This window comes from Scatophagus argus, chromosome 21 (genome assembly GCF_020382885.2).
Source record: "Scatophagus argus isolate fScaArg1 chromosome 21, fScaArg1.pri, whole genome shotgun sequence".
Lineage (NCBI taxonomy): Eukaryota > Metazoa > Chordata > Actinopteri > Scatophagidae > Scatophagus > Scatophagus argus.
This window is the reverse complement of record NC_058513.1, coordinates 19,492,516-19,517,117: the sequence shown is the minus strand read 5'-3', so window position 1 is coordinate 19,517,117 and position 24,602 is coordinate 19,492,516. Positions and strand designations below refer to the sequence as shown.

Here is a 24,602-nt window from a genome sequence, read left to right as displayed (position 1 = left end):
GTAACGACAGGAGGAGATCAAAGCATCTGGTACAGCAATTATTCCAATCACTTTGACTGTGGGATCTGCAGTGAAGGTGAAGAGCACCTGGACAGCAGGGCCCTCCCAGGGCACAGAGGGTGTGCAGACCACAGAGTAACAAACTGACCTCAGGTCAGACCTAAGAAGACATCTGCTTGTTGAAATGTCAGCTCTGAACAAACAGCGATTGTGAGATGAGTTTTCCTCTGCAGCAGTAACAGACACTTTATTTGTTCCAACAGCAAACATATTTTACAGCTTCACATTTATTTCTTTGAACCAAACGCTTCGGTCTCACACACACAAACATCTCTTTGCATAAAATCAAGTTGAGGCAGACACGTTTTCTGCAGCAGCTGAAACAGATGTGAGCTCAGTGAGGGGAGTTGATATTAAAACAATACTCACGCAGTCGCGGCCATCAGTCCTCCTCTCCTCGCCGACTCCACGGCCTTCGCTCAGTGCGGTCAGATGGACTTTTTATATCGCAGTTTCAAAACCTGCACCGCACCAGCAGCATGAAGCTTCAGGCTCGATTTGACAGCTGAAGTATTGAAGTATCAAGTACTGGATTTACACTGACCTAACACAGCCGGGCCACCATCTGATCCTGCAGTGTAACCACTCACTTGTACTCCAACTCCACCATATCGCAGAGGAAAATACTGTACTTTTACTTCACTACATTCATCTGATCGAGTTTAGATTACTGATAGAGAATGAATAATCAATCAACCAGCTGTGATGGATGAACTGCAACACTGAAGTGATGAACATGTCAAAGCTTCAGTAACATCATTAATGTTTTTCTGAAATGGTCTCTTTAAAAACATTCTACTGCAAATACTTCCTGATTATACTAAAGTAACCTTTTCAACGCAGGACCTTGACTTATAACAGAGTATTTTTACACTGTGGTATTACTACTTTTACTTCAGTAATTTGCTACTCCGTTCAACGTCTGTGATCTGATTGCACAGTTCAGGACATGTGATCCAGCTCCACGGCAGGTATCAGGTTAGCATTACCTAGCTTAAACTTAGCATTAGCTCAACTAGCTTACTGCGTGCAGCAGCTTGATGTTACTTTGTGATGGAGATAAAATTATGAATCAAATGTAAAATTAATAAGTTATATAAACAAATTTATCAAGTCGAACTAAACAAACACGTTAATAGAAATACATTAATAAGTGAGATGGTTTTGTTTACAGTCTTTATGCTGAGCAAGGCTAACCAGCTGCTGGCTGTAGCACAGTACAGACAGAGAAACCGGTTTAAACATTTACATGTTAGAGAGATTTAAAAAATATCTGCACCGATGGAGTGTTCAGGTGACGAATGCTCTAATTAAAGAGGATTAAAGGAGGAAAATACGACGGTCAGTGAAGCAGCGCGTGTGAGAGGGCACAAAGTGTGTGTCCAGTGTTTATCTGCTGTTTGTGAGTGAATGACCTCAAGGCTGAAAACACACACACACACACACACACACTGTATTGGTGGATATGAGGGGCGTAGCAGTTGGAGGGGGACGTGAAGTGATAAGAACCTGCAGCAGAACGTGACCTGTCAATCACCCTGAGGAGACCAGCATTCAGATCCTTTACTACAGTAAAAGTACTAAGAACACACAGTAAAAATACTCTGTTACAAGTGAAAGTCATTGAAAACGCATTGCGAATGTGACTTGGGATTAGGGAAATTATTATTTAAAGGGCTTTTCTGCATGGATTAAAGGTTTAATAAAAAGTAAAAAGAAGTATAATACAGCTGCTCTTTCGCTTGCTCTCGAAAAAGGGACGCAGTTGTTTAAGGTGTGAACTGAAGGGTTTGTTAATGGATACATGAATGTAATGTAATGCAATGTAGTGCAATACATTAAGGTATTCTGAATAGATTATCTGCACCATTTAAGGGCTTCTTAAACTCCTTGGAACAATCCCTCACTTTATATGGTAAAAGCAGCTTTCATTTGTCAGTTAATAACATAATTATTAATGGATGGTTGATGTTGTGTTGGGTAAAAGAATTCACACACACAGATAAAGATAAATGTGTCAGATCACATGTGCAGCCACAGGCTCAGCAGTCTGAAGTGAGACTGAGTCGAAGAGGAGGATGTCTCAGATGAAGCAGGAGGAAGGTCGGTTGTCAGTCACTTTCCTGGAGGCCACAGCGCCTCCTGAACTCCTGCCCTCGTTCATGGATCCATTTATTGGACACTGCAGACAGACAGACAGACAGACAGACAGGCAGGCAGACAGGCAGGCAGAGAGATGATAAGCTCAGGTGATCCAATATGTATAACTGTAGACTCATAACTACAACTGTGTGTAGAAGTATTAATACTACAGACTTATGTACTCTGTTCCAAGCATTAGTCCCAAACTCAATTAAATTAAAGTATACCTGAAGTACCAAAAGTAAACGTACTCATCATTTTAAAGCTGCAGCTGGCAAGTGAGAAGCCGACCATAATGACTTCACGTACTGCTGAGTAGTTTAATCCATAAAAACATCATCATTTACCAGCTGATCATATTTCAGGTGTGTCCACCTGCGCTCACACGTCACACTCGACTGGTGAACTCACCCCACTTGTTGCCGACCAGGACAGGACAGGCAGCGTGTCTGGTCCGATAGTCTCCTTCCCCGCTGGGGTACAGGTTGTACCAGAAGACCGCCGTCCCCTGGAGACACACGGCAACACGTCACCAACCCTTCATCATTTAGCCTCAGAGTTAAAGGTGCAGGATGTGCTTTGAGTCCTGATCCTGTCGGCACAGATTCGTTTTCTTTTATTCCCCCAGTCTGACACAACTCAGACAGAGTGACGAGGTGAGAAATAAGACTGAGGACTGTTTCACCCTTCACTTCCCGTGACTGTTGATTCGAGCTTAATGTCGGGACCACTTAATGCTGCAAATCACATAAAAAGTTTAATTAAGTCTGACTGACTGTGACGTGGATCCTTTCACGTGCTCTTAACATGCAGACAAACAGCGATCAGTCCTCCTATGCTCAGACTCCAAACCAGATGGACCTGGAAAGGTCCTGCTTAGAAACCAGCTCACCTCAATTCTGTAACCCTAAGGATTATTAGTTTCTGAATGGGTAAAAAGACGAAACAGTCAGCAGGTTTATCCATTAGAATCAGGGGGAACTGAACCTTTTTGGGCCAGACAGCAGCTCCTATGTCAGTGAAGACTGTGGCGCCCCCTGCCTGTACGTCGCTCATCTGCAGCATGAGGGAGGAAAGAGTCGATCAGCCAACATGAGTCCAACTTCAGCAGCACACACAGACTCTGACAATAAGAGAGGAAACAGAGGTCTGAGTACTGACGTAAAGCAGCCAGGTGGCGATTCTGTTTCCTGTCCCCAGCTCTTCAAAGGCATCTGGTTCATCTTTCTGAAAACACACAACAAACAGGTGGATCATTTGCATCGCATCTGACACCGAAATGCTGATAAAGACTGGGAAATAAAATGTGTTTTTATCGTGTACATTCCATGGCCAAATGTATGTGGGCAGCTGCATTACTGCATTTTTAAGGCAGAAAAAAACTCCAATACAAAGCAGAGAATTCCCAGTTAGTCTCCAGTGGACTAACTGATTAGTAATCGTTTCAAATGATCACCGGGTCACCAAACAAGAAACATGAAATCACAGTATTGTTCTGAAGCTGACCAATTTTGTGTCAGCAGTTCGTGTGATCGACACGGCAGCTCCAACATGAATGGTGTCCGAGTAACACGTTCGACTATCACCTGAGGCTGCCATGTTCAGCTGTCCACATATTATTGGCCATTATCATTACACGAAGTGAGCTCACTGCAGACAGCGAAGTTAAAAGGTGGTTTATTTACCCGGCCAAAGTCAAAGTGAGGTTCGTACTGTCCCCCGACGCCGTAGTTAGCCACCTGCATCCCCAACAGGAAGTAACATTACAGACGAAAGGACAAATAACACTGCGTCAAAAGCTTCATACAGAGCCAGAACAGGTGAGTGTCACCTGCAGGTCCTCGGCAGTGGTGATGTCCAGGCCGGTGATGTCCTCGATCCTCTGGTTGATCTTGTCCACCACTGGGTGTTCAAAGGCTCCGAGCCAGGCACTGAGAGAGGACAGAGGAAACCTGAGATCAGTCTTGTCAGGTGAAAGGGACAGGGAGACGCCGTTCTCAGGTTACATTTCACACCTGCAGTACAAACACAGCCCGCTCTAACGTGATTGGCCATGGACAGAAATCAAAGCGTTGTCTCGTCTCACAATGGCAGTCGAGTCACTGAACAGTGAAGTTACTGAGCAGAGCAGGACTACAGGAAAACAGGGAGACATGCAGAAAAACGGCTGATATCACACATTCCAGCTTTGTTACAGGACGCATGCAACTTTCACACACCTGTTGAACTAACAGCTGACTGCAGGTCAGTTTACACGGTTAGCGTTAGTTAGGAAATGTTTTCTTTCTGTCTATAAAGGCTGTTAAACTATTACAGACTGACTAACACAGGTCTGTCGCGGTTAAAAGATTCAGAGCCACACCTGAGAGAAACTGTTTTCTGTTTTCTGTGAATGTTAAGCTTGCGTGTTTCGTAAGATTACAGTGAATGATTTTACTGAAAAGGTCCTGGTGATCTGGTGACGCCTCCGTGTGAGCAGCTCTTACCTCTTGGACACTCTGTAATGGGCCGTGGTCAGTTTGCCTGTCTGGGGGTCATGCACCGTGGCACGTTTGAGCTAGCTCACCAACCACATTACAGTTCAGACAGACAGACAGACAGACAGACAGACAGACAGACAGACAGACAGAGAGAGACGGGTCACTCACAGAGCTGCTGCAGTCAAGGAGGCATCAGGAGCTTCAGGACAAACACTTCAAATTCTGCTTCAGTTTTCCTGCTCACAACTCAGAGCTTGAACTTCTCAAAGTAAAAATACTCTGTTGCAGCAAGCTTTTCAGTTTCTGGGCCTCAGTGAAGTACTTCAACAATTACTGAGGAGAAAAGTCTCCTTTAACAACACATAGAGCTTAAAGCTGTCAGATAAACAGAGTCAACTAAAAACTACAGCATTTCCCTCCAAGATGGAGAGGAGCACAAGTAGGAGGCACTCAAGTACAAGTACCTCAAAATACTACTGTGTAGTACTTGAGTAAATGTAATTTGCTACTTCCGACCACTGCTCGACAGCCAATCAGAGAAGTTCATTTTCTCTGTGTGAGAGCAGCAGTGAAAGATCTCCCCTCTCGTCAGGAAGTGAACGACAGGAGAAAAGTGTGGTGGCAGCTCGTTGGACCTGAAGCCGCCTGACCTGTTGGAGTTGCCCGCTGCCTCCTGTGACCACGGAAGAGAAACCACGAGAACACACCAAGCCCCCACTCACTGTCCTCTCAGGTCAAACAGATGCAGTTTTGTTCTTGGCAAGAGCATGAAGTCATGAAGTTTACTGACTTATTAAAGACAGAGAATCAAATGGGAAAATAAGTAAGTTAACGATTCCTCCTCTGATTCACTGACAGAAAATGAACTCAATTTCCAATTTCTTATGTGTCTCAGGTTTACTTTTTTTCTGACCATAATTATTGTGAGCCATTCGAAGTACTTTCCACCAGCTGGAACAAAACTGTGGTTCATTCTTCTGCTCTTGCCAGGTCAGCAACTGACACGGAGGGGGAGGCAGGAGGGTGAGACAGCTGCCACCCCCCTCCTGCTCTCGCGGCTCTTACCTCTTACTGATGCGGTAGTGGGCCGTCTCCAGCACGCCGGTTACGGGGTTGGAGACGGTGGCTCGTCGCAGCTGTGGAGCCAATCAGCCGACAGTTACAGAGCGGCGCACGCGGACATGAGGGTGCGCTTCATTTCCTCATCACAACAGCCCAGAGGTAACACTCTAAACACCTCATGACTGGTGATGGAAGTACTCTGAGCTTGCTGAAGTATGAACAATGTACAAAGACTCCAAGTGTAGGCTCTGCATTCAAAATCTGAATTTAACAATAACAATCTGAATGTAAGACTCTTTTTTTTTTTTTTTTTTTTTACAGTTTTATTGACCCGATAATTCGTACGTGAGTGAATGTCCTGTTACGTTAATGTTTCACACTGCAGCAGAAAACATGTTCATCGTGTCAGACCGACAATCTGTCACATGCAAATGTTTCTCGGTTTTATTTAACTTGCTGGACTGTCAGAGCGCAGACCTTTGCTCCAGCTTTTCAGTCTGAGTTTGGCCCCAGCATCAGCAGAGGTTTGTGAACCGAACGGTTTCTGTACTGACTGTGAATCAATGTTTGGACTCACCCTGGGTTTGGCCAGCTCTTTGACCTTCTCCATCTCCCTATCAGACACGATGTTGTAGTACCGGACAATGCGAGGGCGGTCCCACTCGTCTTCCTCCTTCACAGGACCGATCACGTACTTTGGGTGACGATTGTTGTCGTAGTAACGGCAGAAGAGGCGGCTCTGCCTGCGAGGAGTCTGACAGAAAAGAAAAGCAACATGATGGATGATCTCCAGCTGATGTCTGCATTTAACTGTTTCTCTCTCCTCACCATCTTGAGACCTTCGCCGCGACACAGCCGTTCGTACTTCTTCCTCTCTGGCAGGTAATCGTCGGCTCGATCCTTCCTGTGTCGCTCCTCAGGCTCCACCCCCTCCTTCACCTTAATCTGCTTAGCCAGCTGATACTCAAAGTACTTAAGGTTCCCATTGGCTCGCTGGTGTGTTGGGTCTAACCAGACAGAGACATATTCCAGGTCAGGCTACAGCTGCTCCCAAAACACCAAACAAAAAGCAAACAAATGGCTTTTTGGACTAACCACAGGTTATTCAGAAACAGAAGTGCTTCACGCTACTGACCGAGCACCAGCAGCCTCTTAGTGAAATCCAGCGCTCTCTCCAGCTCCCCCTGCTGGTAGACGGAGTAGCTCAGGTAGTCCAGGATGGTGACGGTGTCCACCGTGATGGAGGTCTCTCCCTGATCCAGCTGCTTCAGGGCCTGGACCATCCACAGCTCCGTGTGGTAGTAGTCTGCCTCTGAGTACGCCACCTTGCCCAGGTCAAAGCAGTCGTCCACAGTCAGCACACTCCGATGTGAGGCGGCCAAGGTCGAGCCTGAGCAGTCAAGAGAGGGAGGGACTAGGTTTCAAAATGGACGTCCACCTTCCTCAGTGTAGCTGCATCCAAAATCACATACAGTGTGCACTACATACTCAGTGTGTGTACTGTCACTGCACTGTGGGATATTTATTTCACAATGTAATATTTCCCTGGAAATATCCAGGCCTTGCAGCTCTGCTGACCTGGCAGCTCTCCGGTTGACATGGTGTTGGTGTCCAGCTGGTAGGTGTCCAGCAGCCTCATCAGAGCTTTGGCGGCACCAGTCTGGTCGTCGTCGCTGGGAAAGTATTGCCTCTGGATGGTGAGGTTAGAGATGAACGCTGAAACACCACAGAAGAAGAACACACACAGAGGAAGAGCCATTTTTCCTATGCTCCTGGTGTCTGAGCTGCTCTCTGAGGATGAGGAGCTACCAGTTCTTTACCATCAGACATGTCAGTGAGCACCAGGTTCTCCAGCTCCCCCCACTCTGTGTTCAGCCTTTTAATCAGTTTGAAGGCATTCACCGGATGTCCCAGGAAACCCTCGGGGTCCTTGGTAGCCACCGCAGCGAGGACGTCCAGTTTGTCCGCCCATCTGGACGCGCACACACACACACACACACACACGCACAGCCGTGTAAGCACACAACAGAGGCAGCGCAGGGTCGTCTGGCAACACAAGCTGAACCTGGCACACAATATCACATTAACATTACAACAGTAAGAGGGACACTTTACTGCAGTCAGTACGTTTACTTTCAGTACTTTATTTACATTTTTCTGATTCTACTTTTTTGAAGTCAGATCTTAATGCAGGACATGTAACAGAGTATTTCTGCAGTGGTAATTTAGTAACTTTATTTCAGCAAAGGATGTGAATACTTCCTGCCTCATCGTTACTGGTTCTCTTCAGTCATGAGACTAAGGCGCCTGGCGAGACTGGCTGATAATCTGGATTTGTCACATTCATGAGTCGTCTGATCTCAGACTGAATCATCCTGTTTTCTTACTTTTTAATCTGTTCCAGTTTGCTCTCCTCTGCTCTGATGTAGTCCTTCAGGGAGGTGACCAGGTCCTTCTCTGTGAACAGCAGGTCAGTCATGTGACCTGAAGGCGCGCGCGCGCGCGCGCACACACACACACACACACACACACACACACACACATTAGCCTGGAACTGCAGCACCAACAGTTTCCTCATTCACAGCAAAATGAGCTTCTTTCAGTTTGGGATCAAAATGAATCGCGTTTGTGAGCCTGTGAACTGTCCCTTTAAAAATAAGCAAAAATGTGAGTCAGTCTACTTGTATGAGCTCTTTCTTTAATTAGTTTAGATCCACAGAGGGATGCAGAGGAGGAAGATGTATGAATGAACAACACGAAAACAAAGATGACTCACCGACAGAGGTGAAGAAGTCAGCGTGGGTGGAGGAGCAGGTGAGGAGGAGGAGGATCAGCAACCAACAGAAAGCCATCCAGCCTACAGACGGGAGGGTAAAATAACTGGACTGGATGTGACACAAGTCTTCACGTCGAAGAGATCTTTAAGTTACAGCAACGCCAATGGAAAAGTTCACTTTCTGAGTTTGGCTGAGTTGATCATTTCAGAAGTTATTTTTGGAAATTCAGAAATAACAAACATGAATTCAGGAATTTTGTTCAGACACACTCAATTTTATGTAGTGTGCAAATTTTCTAAAGCTATCGGAAAAACAGGCTCGACAAGAATAAGGACATGAACACCTGAAGGCAGCACCATGCAGATAACTACCTCGGAAATAAACCTAATGAATGCAATATTACAGTAAATGAAAAGTATGAAAAAATAGCTTTTTTCATAAAAACTGATGAAAATGACGCAAGGGAAATTTACAAATGTAATTTTAGATATCCGCAATGGATACTAAAACTTTTCCATGAAGTTCAAGTGAAATTAAAAATGGACAGAAAAATCATCAAAATTTGAACCACAATACGAGTGTGTTTTTAGGTTTTTAGCACTGAATCACAAAACCTGCCGGACCAACACCATCCCTCCACAAACTCCACACTAAGTCCTTAAATAACTGCTTACTTTCCCCCCATTTGGGCTTTGCGCATTCTTAACTTAACTCCGCTGTCTGTTAATGTTACATGGAGCCAAAAACAGCGACTATGGCACAGGCAGCAGTCACACCTGTCCTCACATAACCCAACGAACTGTGTGACCTGGGAGGTTTGGTCTCAGATAAGAGGAGGGTGAACAGCGACGGGGTGAATGACGAGCTACCGCCGGCTGTAGCGCTGCGGTCGGTCACCGTGCTGTCCGGAGACGCTCTGCTAAAGTGCTCGTAGAAGCCTTGGAAAATTCTGGATGAAGCCCGTGTCCTACAGGCCACCAAGAGTGTCTGTTCAATCTCAGTTAACAAATTAAAAAGACTTGCCAAATCTGTTTTTCTACCGTATTTACTCCTGACGGAAACGAGAAAACAGGAAATCCCTCGTTTCAAACGCAGTCGGCAAAATCCCCAAATTCCCTCTCGTGTTGTTGAACGGTCAAGCTAGCAGCAGCACGCGCAACAACTTCTTCTTCTCCGCCTCCTGCTCGTCCAAGATGGCGGCGAACAATACTTTACCGCCTCTTGCTGGACGGGAAGTGGGTCAGTCTTTGGACATTTCCTCCACTGTTAAACGACAGTTTTTTACTTAACGTTGGGCCTTGTGTGAGCAATGGGCAGTGACCGTGTGCGTTGTCATAGTAACTGATTTGCCACGATCGGTCGAGCCTGGCTAGCAGCCATACGAAAGGGGCGACAACAAAGGGCCCAACTTTGCTGTGGGACTCTTTCCCAGGAGGAGGTTTGTTCTGAATCAACCAAAGTTATAGCCAAACAACACAAAAGGTGAGCAGGTAACAATGCCGCAGCGCGACTTACCTTCACTTACCTAAACCACGCCCCCAAGCGATTGTCCAATCATAGCTCAGTAACCAACTCAGAGTCCAGAAAAGCTTTTCTTCCACATGAGCTAACATTCCACAACAGCTAACCTGTTAGAATCCAACCTTGCTCCAGAAGCAGTTAGCATTGGGGCCTATTATATGGGGTTACAGGTTGTGTTTGGAGTCAAGGCTAACATTTGCAGCTTTAATCCTGATCCTGACTCCAGCCAATTTAGTCCTAGTGAGATAATGTTATGGATTGTTTGTCCAGTTACGTTTAGAAATGACAAAATAAGTAACATTGCTAAAGAGTAGTGTAAATGGTAGTAAAGGAACCATTAGTAGATAAACGAGTGTATTCTGAGAATACATTTTATAAACTCCATTTTATAAATTATTCCGCCACAGGAAGTACAACACAGACAGTCAGGGTGGATAAAGTTTATTGTAAAGGTGCATCTTATTGAACGTTAATAGGCAGTGCTAGAAACACTGTTTTGTTCAGTGAGCTCCTCTGTCAGCAGTGGGTGACTTGTGGGTGTCAGTCAGGAAAAATATAACATCACTTTGCACTGAAAACATGTACAAACCCCACAGGTTCTCCACAGTCCTCGTATCAAACAGTCATCTTTACAATACGTACAAATATTGTACACAAGTTGCAGCTGAAAGTGTATCTGACAAGCCAGTGAAACAGGCCCAGAGGAAGAGGAAGGTAAACGTTTGATCTCAGACACACACATTGAAGTGTATTCACGTCTTTCAGTGTATTATGCAAAAAACGCAAGTCCAAAGTGCATGTATGTACAGATAGGTGTGTTCCTGTTTGTGGACATCCATGAGTCTGGTTTGTACAAGACATCCTAAAGAAAAAGCTGCACAACCATGAGCACAACTTGCCTATAAGGAGGCAGTAAAGGAAATTCCACCTGCAGGTATACAGCAACGATCAGTCTGTGAGAGGACCTGAAGGTTTTTCAGCATTAAGTGCTGTAATTTGGTTTTTCCCTCAGAGTACTTCTTCCTCAGTGTCCTTAAAGGTCTGTGAGCAAACTGAACAGAAAGATCAAAAACGTGTTGAGTTCAACCAGTGCTCGTAGGGCCAGAGTCAGCAAAAAACATTTCCAGAACAAAGGCAAAATAAGCTCAGAAAAAAGTCATAATAGTTCAAATGTCTTAATAATGTTAGTATTTCAACATGACGTTGCAATTTTTAAAAAGCTGGACTAACATTTGAAAATAAAGTCGCAGATTCTATCAGAAAATTGCAAAAGCGTGGAGATGAGTGTGTTTTTGTGTTTCCTGACTGTCCATATACTGAAAGATTTTACTTCAAAGGTGTATGATTTTATTCTCAAAATATTAAAACCTTTTCAAGAAGATTTTTTGGAAAATTATGACGTTTGCCATAACATTAGAGCTTTTCACTAAAAATATTTCAATATTAAATCTTAGAATTTTCTTTCCAATGACGGCCCAAACACTCACACATTGAAGTCACATTGAAGATTTGATGGTTTTAAAAAACATGGCGGCTGCATTAAGAAGTCATCTTTCATTTCCTGTTGACACAGTGGACATCATGTCAGTTCCTCTACAACTGGACGTGAAAGTTTCCTCATGAAAAAACCCATCAAACAACAAAATGGACCCTGAATGCAAACAAACGGCTGTTTTACTGTGTTTCAGGTGACTTTCTGCCTGTCAGCAGGTTCTGTTGAAACAATGTCCACTCGCTCACAGATCAGGTTTGATTCCCGCTCATCAAAAGCAGCGGATTTCACAGAGTTGAGACTGTTTAAACTTTGACCTGAAGTCTCGTCCACATTTTGTTTTGTCTGTTCTGCTCCCTTTCAGTGTTTGGTGTATTTTGTCACAGACAGACACAGTGTGCTTTTGGCTTCACCATTTTCTTATGATGAAGAAAACCAATGACTTGTCATAATTCTCTTATGGTGATGATGCGTTCACCGACACATCCTGTCTGCGCGTATAGCCGTTAGGATATTTTGCAGCTGTTTCTGCAGCTCTGTGCAGACGGGCTGAGAGGGGGCGGCCGGATTAGTTTAGGTTTTTTCAGCAGCACCCCTCCACTCCTCTTGGTGGCGCCGTGGTGGGCGTTGGTATTGGCGGTGACAGAGTACGAGCGTCCATGCATCATGCGGGTGTTGAGGCCGTTGGCCATGGAGAAGGACTTCAGGTGGGACTTAAGAGCCAGTGGGAGAGGGAGTTTATCAACCAGATGGACCGGAGTGCAGGAGACAATGGAGCGACAGCAGAGATCCTGAAGACTCAACACTGAGAGACAGGCAGAGAGACAGACAGACAGACAGACAGACACAGCAATACACTGTTCAGTAAGGTCAAAGTGGTGTGTTGTGTTTGGGTGTCCACCAGAGGGCAGCACAGACCAGCCGATACTCAAGACGAGACACTGGCACTAGATTTCACGAGGCGAGCTGACTGACCTCGGTTGGGCCTCCACAGTCGCTCCATGCCGTGTCTCATCAGGACGATGCGGGCGAGTTCTGTGAACGACTCGGTGATGTTGAAGTTACACAGCGGGCTGACCTCGAAGAAGGTGACGCCCAGCTTCTCTGCGTACACCTGAGCCTGCTCCGTGTTCACCTGACGCTTGTAGGCCAGGTGCAGGCGGTTCCCAACCAGGATCTTGGGCACCCCTGGGGCATGCTGGGTAAACAGGAAACAGAAGTGAGGTTTTGTTCTTGGGGCAACACTGAGATGATGTCAGATTAAACAGAAGAGTCCTTGTGTTGTCCTTTGTGTATGTGTGAAAATGTGTAAGAAAGATTTTCACTTTGTTAAGTCCCAGATTCAAGCCTGAACACAGAACTCAGTGGGATGTGCAGAACAATGAAACCTGACGCTGACCCTGGATCAGTCACTGAGCGCTGGGTGCTGCGTTCCTGTTTGAGAGCAGCTCTGTTTACACTCATGTGTGGGCTGTTGATGTGAGCGTCGGCTGACTCATTCAGAGAGGAGCTCAGATTGTCTGACTGGAGTGAAGCATCACTTCGGATGTGACTAGAAAGCACAGAAACACTGAGGGGATCGTGTAGAGACGCTGAAGCGATGGATCTGAGGTTCGACCCCTCGCTCACCTCGTCTATCTCTTTGATCCACCTGTCGATTCCGTCGAAGGACCAGCGGTTGGTGATGTCGTACACCAGAATAACTCCCTAAGGAGAGAAAAACCAAGAGGAAGGCTCTTAGAAACCTTCTTTGCTGTGCACACCATTAGTTACAGGAACTCTTGATAAGAAACTAAATGAATACTTGTTGCCAGTTTAGTTTAGTACAATTTTCAGTGTTCTCAGTTTTTGTGCATTTTTAATACCGAAAGTGAAAGCAGAAAATTTCTCTTGTACGAGTTACGTGTTGTGTTGTTAGCTCTTGGTTGTATTACTCTTCACAGGCCTTTAATTACTGCAGCTGTTTGTGTCTGTTTCACTGGTGTCTCACGGCCATCTTCTTGATTTCCTTGATTTGTTTTTTGACGCGTTTTCTTTTCTAAACGCTTACAGATCTGAGGATTTCACCCGCTGCTTCCTCCTCTTGCACATTAACAGAGCATCGAGCCACATTCGTGTCGTGTGTGGGGGCTGAAAAGGAAAACCAATGTGGACGCCTCACATCAGGCCCTTTCCAAAGGCCAGCTCGCTGCACAGAGACCTGAGCTCCCTGCATGTGTGTGTGTGTGTGTGTGTGTGTGAGGCTGATTTTCACTGCAGTGAGGAAGAAAATATTTGCTGCTGATGTCACACTTGGAGGAGAGGGATACCAGCTGTGTAACAAGCTAAATCATTTGCAGTGCTGATCAACGCTGTCGTCCTGCGAATCAGCTGGGAGTAAAGCACGAGTGACATCACTTTGAAACTGAGCCAGATGATGACGCCCAGGTGAAACATTTCCAGAAACAACAAACCACAGCTGGAGTCTCCATCATCCCATGTCAGTTGATTAGAACTGCACAGATCTTATTTTATTTTTGCAATTTGGAAACTTGCAGGCACAAACCATTTTATCTTATTTGAGATGAAACAATTTGTCGACAAGTTCAGCTTCTGCTTTTAGATGCTTTTAGACTGGACTGACAAAATCTGAAGATGTCACATTGGACATTTTTTCACCATTTGCTGACATTTTGTTGCTAAAACAATGAATAGAAAATAATTGTTTGCCTCCTCCTGAATGCATCAGAATCAGAATTGACTTTATTGCCATTGTAAGTGAAGAGGTTTCACATTACTAGGAATTTGTCTTGGTGATTGGTGCATACATAGAACGTAACAAGTAACACATAATAGTAGAATAAAATAAAATAAAATAGAATAAAACAAAAATAAAATAAGTAAAATAAATATGGCATGTAGAAACATTTGATCGACACATTGATTTAAATACGGACTGCTGCTCCAACAGCAGACAGATGTGTAGGTTATTATCAACTCTCTCTCACACACACACACACACTCTGAAGATTCCTCATCAGCTCTGAGCCTCGCTGTGGCGACCGTGTGGCTGTTGCCATGGTGATAGCTGCTCTGTACCCACTAAAAGCCTGCTGAGTGATGACAGCAACACAACTTCATTGAGTGAAAAGTGTTTTGTCTTCCCTCCTGTGGGAACAGAACACGGCGGTGTGTGGCCGTTTGACGTGACGGATGAATTTCTTCACACTCTCGCTGAGGTCAATGACAACACAAAGAGAAACTCGACTGAAGGACTCAAAGTAGACACAAACCAGCTGTCAGCTGAGAGCACAACCACAAGCATTCGTGGATCTAAACTACCATCATGTCAGCACACAGCTAACAGAACACTAGCAGGAATCAGTCATCAACAACAACAACATGCAGGTCCTAAGCTAGCGTAGTGTTAGCTATTAGCAGGAACACCACTGAAGCTAAAGCTCATAAAGCTAAAGTTAGTCGAGCTAAACTTCAGGTCAGCATCAGATGGATGACGCTAACACCTATGTCATTATAATATATATAATATTATAATTATTTCAAAAGGCCTCTTGAATAAAAATGAATAATAGTGATGCCTTTTCAAAAGGACAAATTTTGTTACTTTGTGTTAATTCAGAATCAGAAATACTTTATTGATCCCTGGGGGAAATTTAGAACCTTTACAATCCACATTTCCTGTGAACGAAGACAGAATCGTACCTGTGCTCCTCTGGAATAAGATCTGAAAATGGTGCAGAATCGTCCCTGACCAGATGTGTCCCTGGAACAATACAGACAGAAAAGGTTGAGACATCAGGGTCACAGGTCAAACCTCTTCATACAGACATTTTTAAGGTAAACATTTAGTCTTCTGACTTCTGTCTATCTAAACAAGCATTTAATCTTAATTCCAAACTAAGAGGTTATGTTTAAGCCTGAAATGTGTCAGACTAACCCACTAGTGAGGTTTTTCATCTTTATTTACACATTTACAGACACGACAGACACCAGCAGCTGATATAGGACAGACAGCAGGAAAACAGGACTCTGCAAAGGAACTGAGTCCAGTTCTGATGGACATTCAGTCAGTCCAGCAGAAGGAGGAAGACCAGCCGACAGACACATGATGACTTGTTCAGGATCTGTTTAGGATCTGACTTGTTATTCTTGACTCTGTATTGTTTTATGGGAGATGTGCTTCATAGATAAAGTTTTATGTTATTGCGACTTTAGAGTTTTCACTGTGGGCCTCCTCTCTGTGCTGTAAAAATGCACCACATCATAATAAACCCCCTCCGAGTCCTCCATACTGCTGTACTGTCCTCTGGGTCCTCTGGGTCTGAACTGTGGCTCTGTTTTGTTGTTGGAGAGCGTGTGTTTCCCAACAGCAGAGCTGAATACCAGAGCTGTGTTATGGTTGGCTCCTGAGGACGCTTGCTGGCCGCTGGCCTGCTGCTGCCGACCGGGCCGGATAGAAGGCCAGCTGCCGGTCTGAGAGGCAGGTGGTCCAACAAAACTGATGCTGAGAGAGTCCAGCTGGTCTTATCAGCAGGACTGGACTGTCATCGTGAGCCCAATGCAGGAAGTGACACGGAGCGATCAGGACAGGAGTTCTGTGTGTTGCTGTGAAGGTGTTTGTGAAACTGGATGTACTCAGTGTGTGTGTAGCCAAGGCCGTTATTAACACACACACACAGACCCCCAGAGACACACAGAAGAGCTGAAGTGTCTCATCTGCTTATACATCAAACAAAGTTTCAGATTAATAATTTAATATTGACTAGGCTAACAGCAGAGCTGCTCTAAAAATACCTCTGAGAGGGCCGAGGGTTTACACCCGTGGATGGACGGGCGTGTGTGGTGCTTTCAGTGTAGTATAATGCCTCCCTCCTTGATGGAAACATGGATGTGTACATGTAAGTGATGCGTTCGTGTTTCCATGGTCTGCCTCGTTGTGCAGTGCTCCTCATCCTCCTGTTTGCCTCTGTAGCAGTTGAACAGTCTGCAGTATGTGCAGATGGTTGCTCCAACACAATAAGACCCTTCTTGTGTGTTTTCATTTTATTTCCTCCTCTCACAAGTCTGCCTGGAGACACAGAGGAAGTCTGTAATTTTAGATCCACGGGAAAAAGGTTTATTTCCCAAAATGTCGAGTCATTCCTTAAAGCTGCCAAATAAACTCTCAACTTGTGACAGGAAGACGGCAGCGACGAGTTCAGCTTTTACAGCAGCTTCATCTAGAAGTGAAGAGCAAAAACCATAAATCTCTGAAAGAACAGCATGTTGGCCAGAGGCTGCGTCACCTGAACGATCTGTCAGGTCAACCAGCCTCACATGCTTCCTGTTTTCTCTCTGTCTGTCCTCCCTTTACACAATCAGCCTTTCTGCTAATGATCACATGACCCGAAAGCAACGAGGGGAGTGGACACGCGTGCACTTTCACTCCAGAGGCAAACAGCATGAGTTTCATCCAGAGAGCGAGTGAAGGTGAGAGGCAGGGAGTGTGTGTGTGTGTGTGTGTGTGTGTGTGTGTGTGCGTTAGTACCAGAGCTGCAGCTTGACTCTCCTCCCATCCAGGAGGATGGTGGTTGTCTTACAGTCGATCCCTGAAACAACAACGACAAATCATAATCAGATTGAAGAAGCTTCCAGCGGTTAAAACTTAGAATTTTTTCAGACCTGAGTGACGTCAGGGCGTCTTCTGCCCTGACCACTTCTGTTTGGTTTGTTAAAGCTTGGACTCAACCATTAAAATAAAGATGGACCACCTGAAGAGGCTGAGTCCAGAATCCAGTTGGACTCATCTCTGGTGTGTATAAAAAGAATAAACATGTGTGATGTGAACATGTGTTCCCGCCATAAATCATTAGTTTTCTAGCAGTCCTGGTTGGTTTTCAAACAGGTCTCAGCCTCCCACTTCGCTCTGACAGCAGATTAAGAAAAGTCTCATCCAACCAAGACGGCCGGGGATTTACTTCAGAATATCAGAGAGATTTGTCCCAGCACCCGCAAGCTTTATGCGCACACACACACAAAGATCACGGCTGATGCTGACTTATTCAAAACATCCTCCGCACCAACCTAACTCTGGCTGTCTCTCTCTCTATCTCACACGAACACACACACACACACACACACACACACTTGATTGGCTGTTAATTTCAGGCTGCTGTCACACGAGTTCCCAGCGGGAACAAAAGCAGCGAGCAGCTCGTCTCTTTTATAACAGTAATTATCAGGAGCTGTCTGCAAGTAACGACACTCCAGTGATGCTTCAACAATAGCTGCCAAGTGCACACACACTCACAGACACACACACACACACATACACACAGATGTTACGTAAATGCTCTTGACTGCTCATTGCCTTGTCGAGCAGAAGAGCTCAGAGTCACAGTCACGTCATCGTGTGGCGAGCCGAAGCCAACAGAGCCTTTAAACCTCACCACAGCTGGTTGGCCCTGAAGACCCGCTCATCACAAAGCAGTGGCACAAAACATGCAGAAGCGTGGTGACCTGCAGACACTGTCCTGAATGGACACATCCGGTCTGCTGCGTTCGCCGGCCTTGTCACACGGCACTGAAGTGTGATGCGCGTAGTCTGTACATGTTCAAAATCAACATGTCAAATTTAACACGTGTACACCAACATCCACGTGTCATTTAAATCAGGAAGCGAGTGGGCACAGAACAAATAAACAAGACAAAATCATTAGCTGCCAACTGGACAGCTCCATTCAGCTGTGCTACAGACACGATTCAGTCAGGTTTCATACTCTTCTCTGCTCTGGACACACGAACACGAGCAGAAAACCTCAGAGAAGAAGAAACATACGCTCAGAGGAAGAGACGGAGAATTCAGGCTTGTTAGAGTGAAGAGAGGAGGAAGACCTGGGAGAACAAGATGTGATATAATACACGAGTTATTCTGGGAGCAAAGCAACACACCAGTCACACCTACACACATATGTTCAAGTTGAACACACACACACACACGCTCTCTCTCTGGCATGCATGATACATGAAGCATCTTGGGAAAGTGGCGTTACATAAGAGGTTGGAACACTGAGGTTTGCTGACAGACGTCCAAACAGTCCAACAGTAAAACAGCACAGATTGTAGTTGCCTGCTGGAGTGTGTGAGCGTGTGTGTGTCACTGTGCATGTGTGTGACGGTGGCTGCAGCAGAGGCCACTCACAGTGCCAGCTGTATTGGAGGACCACACACTGTTTACAACTCTGGATTATTTTGTTTGTCTTCCTATCAGTGATTAGAAGTTCACACTCAGACTCAGATGCTGAGGGAACGAACTCAATGAACGTCTAATGTGGCGAGTGTTTTGGATTTTCAGCCATTCTAGCAGCTGATCCTGTGTGGGTTTTTCACAGGACTTTTTTCCCGACTTAACTACTGGGTGGATTGTCAGTTAAATCAGAGGGCTATTTCTTAATGCACAGCTTTGAGGTGGTCTCAAAGTGTCCTCAGTCTTGTTAGACCTTTTCCAGGAAGTCAGTGGTTGCAGTTAATTTTCCAAAACTTAAGAAGAAGAAGAATCAACTTTTATTGGCAGTATATATATATTTTTACATACACACATACTGAATTTGACTACTGCATTTGACCCATCCTTAGTTGAACACACACATGCAACACCCGGCAAATTACACACAGTGAAACACACACACGAGCAGTGGGCAGCATCAGTCGGCTAATGAAAGGGGGGGAGCATTTTATCGCATTAATCACTCCACCACACCCAAATCTTTCCTGCCCGTCCGGTGGGGGAATCGAACCGGTGACCCTCCGATCACAAGCCGCTTCTCCAACCTCTAGGCCACGGCTGCCCCCAAAAATGAGGAACGCTTCACGAATTTGCGTGTCATCAAACTTCAAAACTACTTAAGATGTTTTCGGCCAGCAAATCAGCTTTTGTTTGATAAAACATGATAATTTGAGCTAAAATAACATCAGCTTTAAGCCCTGCAACTGCTTTACACAGCTAATGCTAGCATCCTGCTTGTTAGCTGTGGAACAACTGTTACACTGAGGCTATTTTAGCTTTATAGCCTGTTAGCTGATGTTCAAGAGTGGTTAGCTTAGCCATGCTAATCTTACATTAGCCTGCTGTTACATTATCTTATATGACAATGAATGAATTTAAACACTGAATGAAAAATATCTGCCTCACAAGATTTAATTACACGTGCTAAAAGTTAACTAACAGTAAGCTAGCAGTCATGTGTTAGCCAGGGTCAGCACGTCTGTCTGAGTGGGATCATCCAGAGGAAAGAGTCTCTCCTGGAAACACTGACGGCATCTCCACTTTGTTCATCACTAAACCCGCAGCCCTTCCAAGGACAGCCTGTCCACTTCCTATTAATCCCATTGTATCCAAGGTTGGTTAATTCACGCAGAGGGCACTCGCAAGGTTGTCCTCAAAGAATGGAAGTGAATGGAGCTAAGTGGCTAAAATAATTATTTACACCAACTTCTACACAAAAGCCCAATTTTTATTTCAGTCTTTGTAAATATAATATCTATTATATACCAGAACTGAAAAGAAAAAATACCAAAGTCTGTTTGTTTTTCTCACACGGCAAAATATTTGCCCATAAAGCGCTAGCATGAAGCTAATGTATGCTGATTGGGCGGTTAAAGTTTACGGCTAGCAGCGTTACTTTACAGCAGACTAACTTCAATTATCATTACAACATCAACATAACCACAGTAATATGCTTTTGTGTATTATCGTCCATCAGCTCCCTCATCAAAAGGGCCCAGCAGAGGATGTTCTTCCTGCGGCAGCTGAGGAAACGCAAGGTGCCAACCAAGATGGTGGTTCAGTTCTACGCGGCCATCATTGAGTCCATCCTCACCTCCTCCATCAGCGTGTGGTACGCTGGGGCCACCGCCAGGGACAAGCTCAGACTGGTCCATTCGGACCAAAACCTCACGCCACAAGAACAGTTTCTTCCCTTCTGCTGTTGGACTGTTGAACACCAACTGACTAACATGCTGCCCTGCACCTTAGCAATTGGTTTTGCTCATGTCATGATCCACCTGCTGTTCACTTGCAGTTTACCTCACCCACTTGCACTATACTCCACCCCGCACTACCTCACTTTTGGACTACCTCCAGAAAAATATTTATTTTACTTATCTTATTTTATTTTGTGTTACCTTATTTTATTTTATTTTATTCTTCTATTATATGTTACTTGTTACGTTCTATGTATGCACCAATCACCAAGACATTTCTAGTAATGTGAAACCTCTTCACTTACAATGGCAATAAAGTCTGATTTCTGATTTCCTAACAAGAGCTACAGCAGACGTTAGCAGTCTGGTTAAAACAAAACACAAACTTAGTGTTTGATTGATGTGTGACACCAAAATGGCAGATGTTGTAAACTGCCACGTATGCCGCAAATACCTAAATAATAATACAGAAAGGTAATCCATCAATCTTTCATCAAACGTGTGCCATTAAAGTTACATTCTGGGGCCCACAGCTCCATAGGCCCCCATTCATTTTGACTACCTCGCGAGCGCCCCCTACATAACATGTAACAGAGTGGGGGTTGTTTAGTTTTAGTAGTTTAGTACTTAACCCCCACTGAGCCCCCCTCAGCACACACAGGAAGTGTTTTGTTAAGTTAACCAGCACCCAAACAGCAGTTCGTGGCCACTGAAGGTTTTTGGCCAGATGTTTGTTTACCATTTGTTTCAGAGCAGATTGATAACAAGCCTTTGGCCTCCTGCATCTCATCTGTAAAGAACATAACAGCTCATAAAATACAGAAAGTACGCCGTGGGGCTGTTTGTGTGCATTCTTGCTGACTTGTGTCAGAGTTCTCCGAACTGGACTCGATGCTTCTTCGTGTGGTTTTGGCACCGTCCTCCCATCGCAGCCTGTAAAAGCGGATCGTCTCTGGATTTGGCTATGGAGAGAAGCCCCGACGGGACGTGAGCGGCCTCCACAGCCTTCATCCTGTTCCACTGGAGCTTGTAGACGTCCCGCAAATTCACCGCAAATCTCCGTGGCAGAGAGACACCGACCACAGCTACGTCTCGGCGTGCCATCCTACCTCCTATTATGGGAGCTGACCCAGAAACAGCAGACATGGAGACTTCACCGCACCGGTTTTCCGTTAGTTGAGCCAAACAGCCTTTGTGGGAGAAACCGTGTCGTCACGTCCAACAAAACCCGACAGGCACCCCAAAAAGTCCCATTCAAAACACACATGAAGAACGGAACCACCGGCTGGTGTTCGTCCCACAGTTCATTCATGTTGGGGTTTAATTCGTGACTGCGTTCATCAGCTGCAGCCTTCAGTCAAAGTGCAGTTTAAAGCAGGATTTAATCAGGATTTAATCATCTGGACTTTCCAAATGTTATGGAAAAGAACGGATGCAATTCTGATGGAGAAACGGCCGTTCCGGGGGATGACCACATGACCACATGACCACATGAGTGTTTAGGAGAAGACATCGGATGTGACTTTTTGTTCCGTGTGGCATAAACGACCCAACTGCAAAAGGCCAAAATGATTTGGAGATCAAATATATCAGTCACACCTGCTCTGCTCTGCTCGGACAGCTGGTTGTACATGTGGTGTACAGACATGTACACAGTCAGCCTCCAACATGGCCGCCGGAGTGTGAATTACATCATCACCATCGTCATCATCATCATCATCAACTGTAAGCTGAGTGTGAAGAGCTGAGAGCGTCGGCTCGTCCTGGACGCCCTCCTGCAGAGCGTGAGTGAGTCATGAGCAGCTGCCCGCCTGTCAGCACTGACACACACACACACACACACACACACACACACACAGCAATGAAAAATGACCAAAACAAATGGGAGCTGATGACCCACGCTGCACAAAAGCCTCGTTTCATTGCTTTTCAAACGCTGTAGGAAATCCTGAAATAAACACCAAAATTTGCACCGGAAATAAAGAAGGTCTTGCTGTGTCTCAAACCACCTGGAGGAACAAACAGCTGAAGAGGACATTGACGGGTCAGAAACAGGTTTATGACCCGCTGTGGAATCGATAAGGAGAATATGAGGGTAAAACAAGCGTGCAGCTATGGCTCAGAATAAACGCGGATATTTCTGGGCATCTCTGTGCCTCATCACAGAACGACTCAGTGTTGTGTTGTACTGCTGGTCAGGTTTCCTGTTTGTTGCCTTCTGTTGTTACAGTTTTATAACTTATTTTACGTATTATTACCGAATCGGTGCGTACACGTGAGGCTTTTAACGCTTTTCAAACATCCACACTCATTTGTATGAAAGTGAGAGACGCAGCATCTCCAAACTGGAGCCTGGATTGAGGGACCTCCTCCGCTGCTGTGCGCACACATGCATGAGGAACATGAGGAACATGAGGGACATGAGGAACATGAGGAACATGAGGAACAAGCTGCAGAGCTCTGACTCAGGCCGCTTTGGTTGTGGCACCAGTCCGTCCCTCTAACAGCACTGCTGTTCACACTGCTCTGCTGCAAAAAGACAAAGTTCCAACACAGCTTGTCACAGCTCCTTCTGTACCTGAACGGTCGCTTGGTCTGGTCCACTGGTGTTCTCAGCTGTCCGCCCTGCGTAAAACCGCGCAGGAAACCAAGACATCCGAGCGCGTATAACCTCCAAAAAGAAGCTCGGTTTGAGTGTAATAAGTGACCTTCTCTGCACACACTGACCCCAGACACACCCCTTCCGGCCCGCGGGCCACTCACTCACTCACCCATGTTGTATCCGTACGGGGACTCGGTCGCTCCGTCCTGCAGGCTCGCCAGAATCTCGCCCTTCCCAACATCGCTGTCCCCCACCAGCAGGAACTTGAGCAGAAAGTCGTACGCCCTGACCGGGCTGCTTCTGTGGCTCATCGTCGCAGTAGATGACAGTTGCCGTGTCCCATCATGGGATGAGACTTGGCAGCACGGAGCCTGAACGCCCTCCTCTCCTCCAACGCCCCGCAACAAGACGAGAGAGGCGCGAAGGGTCCCGCGATCCACGACGGAGACTCTGCGTGTTTACATATAACAAACAGTTTGGTCACCTGATCCAGACTGTGTTCAGGGGAGCTACAAGTGTTCAGCGTGAACCCCGGACGCCGACAGCTGTCACTGCGTCCTCTGAGCCATCAGGGCGCACAGGACTCACCGCGCATTTACGCATGGAGGTAAAAATCCTCCGCCGACGGTTCAATTCGACTCCGGACTGAGGAGGGCGAACGGACGGCTCCCTGGCCTCCCTCCCTCCGCCTCCCAGCTCCAGCGGAGGTGGTGTCCGGATGGAGATGGAGGGGGTGAGGAGGGGGATCCAGCCTGCCTGTCTCTGTCTGATTGGTTCATCCCATGAGTTGCTAGGGCAACGTCGAGCCCGGACCTGACGCTGGAGAGTCCGTCAACACACGAGAGGAGACGCTTGATTGGCTGCCCCACGTGACGTCAAGTTGAACAGGATGAGATGAACGCAATACTTCCTGCCTACAAAGTAAAAGCCTGACAGCGCGTTTCTCTGACTGCAGTCACCACACGTGGACAATCTCACACTTACATTCTCTGAAGAAAATAAAGATCAAGCGTAAACTGATTAAGGTCTCGAAAAATGTGTTAATCTAAATTATTTTCGATGCCACTTTAAACTGAATGTTTTACTACTTCCTGTCAAGTATGGAGCAAAGAGCACATTCGGTAAAAACCAGCTGTCCTCTGCTGCCACCTGCTGTTCAGAATCCTTCAAATGGCAGAACAAAAACCAAATCCTCGGGAGGAAAGCGGAGCTCTGCCTCAGAGAACCACAGTACTGTTTCTGCAAAACAGAAGACAGCAAGTGTAAAACCCACAGCAACAACAAATTAAAACTAAAAGTGAGATAAAATGGTGGAAAGAAAGAAGGAGAAAAAGTTGTTGTAACCAATTAATTATCACCTTTTCCTGAATTTGTTTTGTGAAAACAAACTGAATAAAAAACCATCTTGGTGTCGAGGGTTTCAAGCCTTAATCACGACAAAAGGTGAAACAAAAGGAACACAACTCCTCTGCCTTTAATCTTCCCATTTACAGTCTGACATGTTG

General features: G+C 45.6%; 2 protein-coding genes and 1 long non-coding RNA gene across 16 annotated transcripts; 1 reads left to right on the top strand and 2 right to left on the bottom strand.

Moving 5' to 3' along the window:
• Window positions 1-228: 228 nt before the first annotated feature.
• On the bottom strand, window positions 229-10,149 carry LOC124052746 (prolyl 4-hydroxylase subunit alpha-1-like). 13 transcript variants are annotated; one of them, XM_046377355.1, is made up of 15 exons: window positions 10,047-10,149; window positions 8,521-8,601; window positions 8,132-8,228; window positions 7,565-7,809; window positions 7,323-7,460; window positions 6,880-7,134; window positions 6,573-6,751; window positions 6,322-6,498; window positions 5,748-5,818; window positions 4,034-4,133; window positions 3,888-3,941; window positions 3,364-3,429; window positions 3,190-3,258; window positions 2,614-2,710; window positions 229-2,242 (listed from the first exon to the last, which is right to left on the bottom strand). In XM_046377355.1, the coding sequence occupies exons 1-15, from the start codon at window positions 10,132-10,134 to the stop codon at window positions 2,172-2,174; spliced, it is 1,788 nt and encodes a 595-aa protein (XP_046233311.1). In that variant the 5' UTR covers window positions 10,135-10,149; the 3' UTR covers window positions 229-2,171. The 13 variants fall into 13 exon arrangements, 10 of the variants coding, with proteins under 10 accessions (XP_046233311.1, XP_046233310.1, XP_046233315.1 ...); XM_046377354.1 differs by lacking the exon at window positions 5,748-5,818 and adding an exon at window positions 4,689-4,759; XM_046377359.1 differs by having other exon boundaries at window positions 7,565-7,716.
• LOC124052751 lies at window positions 9,866-15,823 on the top strand. Of its 2 annotated transcripts, none has more exons than XR_006842050.1 (3): window positions 9,866-10,003; window positions 15,225-15,371; window positions 15,512-15,823. It is a non-coding gene; the product is annotated as an uncharacterized LOC124052751 (long non-coding RNA). The 2 variants fall into 2 exon arrangements; XR_006842049.1 differs by having other exon boundaries at window positions 9,873-10,003; window positions 15,229-15,371.
• On the bottom strand, window positions 10,468-23,822 carry rab40b (RAB40B, member RAS oncogene family). Its single transcript, XM_046377367.1, has 6 exons — window positions 23,267-23,822; window positions 17,062-17,122; window positions 15,237-15,297; window positions 13,164-13,241; window positions 12,510-12,732; window positions 10,468-12,339 (listed from the first exon to the last, which is right to left on the bottom strand). Exons 1-6 carry the CDS (start codon window positions 23,406-23,408, stop codon window positions 12,041-12,043), a joined length of 864 nt encoding a protein of 287 aa, XP_046233323.1. The 5' UTR covers window positions 23,409-23,822; the 3' UTR covers window positions 10,468-12,040.
• Window positions 23,823-24,602: the final 780 nt, after the last annotated feature.

Bases quoted from the DNA above. Each gene is read 5' to 3' on its own strand.
- LOC124052746 (XM_046377355.1), bottom strand. From the start codon at position 10,134: ATGTTAGCTCATGTGGAAGAAAAGCTTTTCTGGACTCTGAGTTGGTTA. The intron at 6,752-6,879 runs GTCAGTAGCGTG...CTGTCTGGTTAG, and splicing joins TAAGAGGCTGCTGGTGCTCG to ACCCAACACACCAGCGAGCC. The intron at 3,430-3,887 runs GTAAATAAACCA...GTGTGTTTTCAG, and splicing joins CTCACTTTGACTTTGGCCGG to AAAGATGAACCAGATGCCTT.
- rab40b (XM_046377367.1), bottom strand. From the start codon at position 23,408: ATGAGCCACAGAAGCAGCCCGGTCAGGGCGTACGACTTTCTGCTCAAG. The intron at 13,242-15,236 runs GTACGATTCTGT...TTCTCTCCTTAG, and splicing joins CTTATTCCAGAGGAGCACAG to GGAGTTATTCTGGTGTACGA. The intron at 12,733-13,163 runs GTGAGCGAGGGG...CTGTTTACCCAG, and splicing joins GGATCAAAGAGATAGACGAG to CATGCCCCAGGGGTGCCCAA.